General features: G+C 42.0%; 1 protein-coding gene across 1 annotated transcript in view; it reads left to right on the top strand.

Annotated features, from left to right (window-relative positions):
- Positions 1-6,331, top strand: part of CSUI_001011 (gcc2 and gcc3 domain-containing protein) — a gene marked incomplete at its 3' end in the record, with an annotated part of 19,662 nt that extends 13,331 nt beyond the window's left edge. Inside the window, exons 14-19 of the mRNA XM_068061217.1 lie at positions 371-505; positions 1,384-1,541; positions 3,109-3,270; positions 3,722-3,970; positions 5,417-5,484; positions 6,251-6,331. Coding sequence (XP_067926806.1) covers positions 371-505; positions 1,384-1,541; positions 3,109-3,270; positions 3,722-3,970; positions 5,417-5,484; positions 6,251-6,331 — 853 coding nt within the window. The remainder of the gene's footprint in view (positions 1-370; positions 506-1,383; positions 1,542-3,108; positions 3,271-3,721; positions 3,971-5,416; positions 5,485-6,250) is intronic.
- Positions 6,332-6,710: the final 379 nt, after the last annotated feature.

Below are 6,710 nucleotides of genomic sequence, written 5' to 3'. Positions count from 1 at the left end.
TAGATTAAAGATAGATAGCTACATAGATTGAAGATAGACAGATAGATAGAGCTCATTCTCTGAAAAGGACACCTACACATGTGCGAGAGAGCTCTTAAGGAGACATTTGTCTTGTACACGCTAAGGTTATCGATATATAAGAAAGGGAGATAGAGAGAAAGACAGATAGAGAACTCAATAGATAAAGAGATAGATAGATAGATAGATAGGTAGATTTGTCTTTCTCTTTTTCTCTTTTACGTCTGTTTCAGTCTTCTCCCTTGTCGAATCCTTTATATCCATATATCTCTTTATCACGGTGTACATACACCCGAAGACAAGATCCGTATATGAGTGTGTGTATGTATGTGTCTTGTTTCTTTTATTTTAGGTATGGAGGTATGCCTTGTCCTAAAGGTTACTATTGTCCACCAGGTGTAGAGACACCTCAGAGATGCCCTGACGGCTCTACTCGAACTACTGTAGGTGGAAGATACGCTACCGACTGTGAAGAGTGTCCCCCCTCGTAAGTTTCAACTTTTCCCTTTCTCTTCTTGTTTTGTGCTTTCTTCTTCTTTCTGTCTGTTCTCTTTTCTTTGATCTATCTCCTTCGCTGACGTAAAGATATGGCTGCATGGCCCAGATAATTTACCTCCATCGTGAGAGATGAGACAGAGAGAGAGAGAGAGAAAAGAAAGCGCCCGTCCGCGCATGCATTCTTTTCTTCTCTCTCTCTCTCTGTCTCTGTGCCTAGTCTATGGGTTGCAAGGAGAGATCAGTTTTCTTCTACAGAATGACTCTTTCAGGATGAATGGGAAAGCAAGAAGATGCTTTCTCTCTTCTCCAGGGAGGACAGAAAGAAGAGGCCTAGAGAGGAGAGAAGTCAAGAAGGAAGAAGAGCTACAGACATACGCGTGTGTCTCCATGCTTGATCGCTCTATTACCGATCTAGACCTTGGAAAGAAGCGAGGCTAACACCTACAGACACAAAGGGCTTCTTCGTCTCTCTCCAAATTTTCTCTAGCTCAGGCCTCCGCCCAAAGATCGGCGTATCTACCTATCTATCTATCTTTCTACCTATCTATCTATCAGTTTCTCTACCCAAACAAGGAGATAGATATTCTATCTCTTACTGTGAATCTATGGGGTTTATACATATTCCAAGAGAAGAAGAAGAAAAGTCACAGATCGACGTCTTCGTTTTCTTTCTCATTTGTTTCTCTTCCTCTATCTTCGTCAAAACAAGTCACCCGCAAAAGCTTTCTTTTCTCCTTTCTCTCTCCAGTGACGATCTTTCTTCTCCTTCCCTTCTTATCTCTTTCTTCTCTTCATTCTTTCTTTCTTTCTTTCTCTTCTACTGTTGCGTGTGTCTTACGCCTTGTATGGATTGACCGATGCTTGTAGATACTACTGTAAGGAGAAGGAGAAGAGCTCTTTTCTATGCCCCCCAGGTCACTACTGTCCTGCAGGAACGCTCGAGGAGCCTCTGCCTTGTCCTGGGGGTTCCTACAATTCCTTCCAAGGCTCTCAAACACTCACTGCATGTCTACCCTGCCCGCCAGGTATCTAGCTAGCTACCTCGCTACGTTTAATCTGTCTATAGAACTTCAGTCGGCCTAGCTATCTTTCATCTATCTCTCCATCTTTAATCTATCTACTTGTCTATCTACTCATACACCTACAGCATTCTTATGTACATCACACTAGAGAGAGCACTTCTCCTCTCTTTCTTTTTCATTGACGTAGATATGTACGCATGCAATTCAACAACTTCCTTTCTTTCTTTATCTTTTTGACGACGTCGCGCTTCTTTCTCCTCTTCGTTTTTCTCCGCACATCCTCTTCTCCTCCACACTTACTTTCTTCGTCTCTCTCCTTCGTTCCCCTCATTCTCTCTATGAAGTGCTTGTCCTAGAGCGGAGCTCCTCCTCCCTATCTATCTTGAAGCTTTCGGCTCTCTATGTATCTTGAAGAATCTATCTCCTGCCTACCTATCTATCGAGCGTTAGTCCATCTATTTTCAATCTATCTATTGATCTATCTTAAGTCTATCTATTGACCTATCTCTGATCTATCGCTAATATATCTCGAATATATCTGTCTGTCTATCTTTAGTCTATCTATCTATCTATCTGCACCTCTTTAGAGTACACATTAGAAGTGTTGTATCTAAGTTCATTCAAAGTCTCTTTCTTACCTACGTGTAAAGTAGATCGAGATGTATATATTCATTGATATGAATATTTCTATCTATCTATGTACATATCTCTCTCTATCTCTCTCTCTCTTTAGATCAAGATGTGAGAGAAAGAAGAGATAGATAGAGAAAGAAAAGAAGACTAATATCCATCAATTTCTCACCCCTCAAACCATCGGACTCCCCTACAGTTGCAGGGAGATAAGGACCTCCCACATAGCGAGCGAAATAAAGCAATAGAAGAGACAGACATACCCGTAGAAATGCAAGCTGATATAGATAGAGATGTGTCTGTGGATCTATGTAGACTTGTTGGGTCTTGACCTCGCTCAGGGATAGATGTCTTTCCACGTCTAGAGAAAGAGAGAGAAAGAAAAGAAAGTCAAACAAGGGTCAGTGCCACGTCCTACCTGCATGCATTCTTCTTCTTCTTCCTCCTTTTCTTTCTGTTGCACGTATATATATATATAGATAGATATCTAGATATATCTGACGTACATCTATCTATCTATTTATCTATCTATCTCTACCACATCTATCTGTCTCTCCTTGAATATCGGTCTATGTCTCTATAGATGCGTTTGTCTCTTCACCTCTGTCGAGTCTCTTTTTACCTTTCACTTATCCTTTTTCTCTAGTCCTTTCCTTCTCTCTTTGAATACTACGGTATAGAAAGCACCCCAGTAGACATCCCGGCTACGTGTCTGCAGGAAGGAATCTCTCCAAGCCATCCATTCGTAGGACGCTTACATACTCGAGACCCCTAAGCGTGAACAGTAAAAGACCTATGCATATGCCTAGAGATAGATAGAGAGATAGAAAGATAGAAAGATGGACTAGAGATATAGACTAGAGATCGATTGAAGATAGATATGGAGATAGAGTAGGGTTGGTATGTTTCTGTCTCTGTCTCTGTGTGGGTTCCCTCGTAGGTTATGCATGCCCTGAAGGTACAGGGGAGCTGTCAGATGACTATTTATGTGATGTAGGCCACTACTGCCCTGCCTCGAGCTCTCATGGCTATCCATGCCCTGCAGGCACACAGGCATCTCAAAGAGGCCTAAAATACTACGGAGAATGCGTCCAATGCCTAGGTAATCTCCCTCCCTCCCCTTCTTCTTCTTCTCCTCTTTCTTCTTCTTCTTTGTATTCTTATCCTTGTCACGGATGAACATAAAGATGAAGACCTGTATATCTCTACATCTATGCAGGGAGATAGATAGGTAGATAGAGAGACAGGAAGCGTTGAGAGGAGAAAGGAAGACTAAGGAGGAGGAGGAGGAGGAGGGTGTGTATGCTGCTTGAGGTGAAGGCTCATACATCGACTGCCTCAAGACACCCGCAGCCTCTCTTCCAGAAGATTTTCCTAAGAAAGGATTGGGCTCCACTCAAATAGTCATTCCCTAAGATCAAACTCCTAAGCTAGCCCATCTCGCCATATATATATATGTATATATATGTATATGTCCCATCCTACTTATTTATCTCTATCTCTCTATCTATCTTTCCCTGTCTCTATCTTTATCTTTCTTTCTTTCTTTTCAGGCGGTTCGTACTGTGCTAAAGCTGGCATGGGAAGGCCGACAGGTTTGTGCCCTAAAGGGAAGCGCTGCCCTCCCGGCACAGCTACGCCTCAGCCATGTACACCTGGACGCTACTGTCCCGAAGGCGCAGTCGAACCTCTTGCATGCCCTAAGAATTCCTACTGCCCTGGAATTGAAGGCATTGCTTACGCCTGTCCTTCCGGCTCTTACTGTCCTCCTGGAGTGCAAAGACCTGTCCCATGCCCCTCAGGTTAGATCAGGAAAGAGAAAAAATAAAGAAGAAGAAGAAGACGACTTCTCTCTTACCTATATCTATCTCTATATGTCACTCCACTTGATCTATCTTAACTTTCTCGCTGGATCTTGAATCTGTCCTTGTATCTATCTAGATATCTTGTCTCCGCCATCTTTACCTATCTATCCATCTATATATATGGATCTATAGACAACAGGTGATGACTAGAGAAAGAGAGAGAAAAAGAGAGGTTTGGAAGGATGTGTAGTTGCGGTATGAGGAGGTGTAAATGCAGAAGGAGAAGTCCCACGAGACACATGGAGAGAGATAGAGAGGAAGATGTACATAGACGGTGATCCATATACATGTGTAGTATCGAACTATAAAGATATCCGACACGGAATGGATAGATCTGTAGAGAGAGACAGATTGATAAAGAGATAGAGAAATAGAAGGAGAGAGGGAAAGCAGAGGAAGACGAGAGTCCGGAGAAGGTAGGAAGAGGCTCTAGGGTGAGTGCGTATCTCGTCAGGTTAACTGTGGGGAAACTAAGTGTCTCTTGTTCACAAACGAGGGGAGAAGAAAAAGAAGAAGAAGAAAAAGAAAGAGATAGAAATAGAAAGATAGATAGATAGTTCAATTGACAGGAAAGGAAGAAACTTCCAGAGAAGAGAGATATGTGTGTGCTTGCTACACTCTTCTTCATTACCTTCGTCGGCTAGTCTATCTCTCTGTCTCTGTCTCTGTCTCTCTCTCTCTCTCGGGGTCTACGGATATCCTCTATACTCACCTTGTTGCCCTCTACGGAGCTTTTCTCACCTATGCACATATATATACATCTCTCTATATCTACATAGATATCTATCTATATATATATATATGGTCATACTTGTAATTATTTCTTTCTTTGGACTAGGCGATAGATGGGGTCTGCTATTCTCCTCCTAATTCTCATATCTCTCTCTCTCTTGCCTTGTTAAGCTTCTCCTAACTTTAGCCCCTGTCTCCTCCTAGCATCTACGCTCTCTCTCTGTATGCATATATACATTATATATATATATATATGTAGAGAGAGATGTATATGTACATGTGCGTTTGCATGCGCGGTGATAGCTCTCTTGCCGTCTGCATGCATATGTATTTTTCGTATGTATAAATCTAAACACCTCTATATGTATATATATGTATATATATATATATATGTATGTGAATATGTATATGTATACAGGTAGTATGTATGTGTGTATGATGCTTTGCATGATAGCTCCAACTGGCTTACGTTACTGCGAGTCGTGAGAGAGATGACGTAGCCCTTGTCTTCTTGCTTTTCTTCTGCTTCTTCCTTCTCTCCTTTTGTTTCTTCTTTCCTTGCATTCGTGCTCTTTTTCTTTTTCTTTTTCTTTTCCTTTTCTTTTTTGCTTTGTTGGTGGTTTGGCTGTATGAATGATTAATGGCGTGAAGGGTCAGGATCGAATCCAGTGACCGCGCAGATGTATACAGAAAGCGGGGGGTGTATTTCATGCCCTAAGGTAGGCAGAGACACACAGAGCCCCCACAAAGAAGAGAGAGTATCCATACAGTCATACACACCTAAACATACCGCAGAAGCCAAAGAAAGAAAGAAACAAAGAGTGAGAAAGAAAGAAAGAGGTGCACAGTGGGGAGTTCTCGTGTGGTGCATGTGACGGGGGGCCTCGTACTTTTTACTTCTTTCAGTCTTCACACACGGACACGTCAAAAGAGCCCACGCAAACGCGCAAGGACACCTAACTCACTTTCTATAAGAATATCTTTAATCTATCTTTAATCTAACTATCTCCTTTCCTATCTATCTTGGTATAGAGCCTTCTCTCTGTATATATCCCTGTCTCAGCCCCTCTCTATTCATCTGTGCCTCTATCTATCTTTGGCGTGTCTATCTCTCTACCTGTCTTTTTTACCTGTCTATCTTGCCTCTATCTACACAGACATGCACAGAGATAGCCACATCGCATGCAACTGTGTGTCCTTCATATATACATATATGGATATGTATATATATATATACATACATCTAGAAGAGTAGTAGTGTGTTCTCTCTGTGTAGCTAAGCTAGATTTTTCTCCCTCCCTTTACTCCGAAGATAAGCCGCCTGACCTTCTCTCGAGTGCATATCGCTACTGCCATCGTAGGCTAACTTCATAGCATCTCTCTCTCTATGGAGATGAACGAGAGTGTCTCCTTCTTCTTCCTCTTTTCTTCTTCTTCTCCTTTTTCTTTTCTGGCTTTGGTTTGCTTGGGCTTTTCTTCTCGTAGGGGACGTATCGCGAATCTACAGAAGGAGGTATCTGTAAAGCATGCCCTCCTGGCTATCTCTGCTATGAAGGATGCTCCACTTCGTAAGATAAATAGATAGAAACACACAGACAGATAGATAGATAGATAGAAATGAATAGATAGGTCAACGGAAGACAGATAAAGATGGATAGTTAGATAGATAGATAGATAGATGGAAGATAGATAGATTAAATTTCTTTTTATACCTCCTTATACCTCGAGCCACGCGTGCGAGAGGCTATGAAAGACAGATCTTCTTAACTCTTTTGTGTGTATACATCTATATATGTCTATGTAGACACCGTGCATGCTGAACGGGTAGCTAGCTAGGTATGTAGCTAGCTAGTGGGCGTGTGCGATACCAAGAAGTAGATCAGAGAGAGAGGAGACACTATAGTATCGATAGATAGATGGATATACAGAGAGGTCAGAGACAGAT

This window comes from Cystoisospora suis (genome assembly GCF_002600585.1).
Source record: "Cystoisospora suis strain Wien I chromosome Unknown contig_400, whole genome shotgun sequence".
Lineage (NCBI taxonomy): Eukaryota > Apicomplexa > Conoidasida > Eucoccidiorida > Sarcocystidae > Cystoisospora > Cystoisospora suis.
Note: the sequence above shows the minus strand (reverse complement) of the source record. Positions and strands in the feature narration are given on the sequence as shown.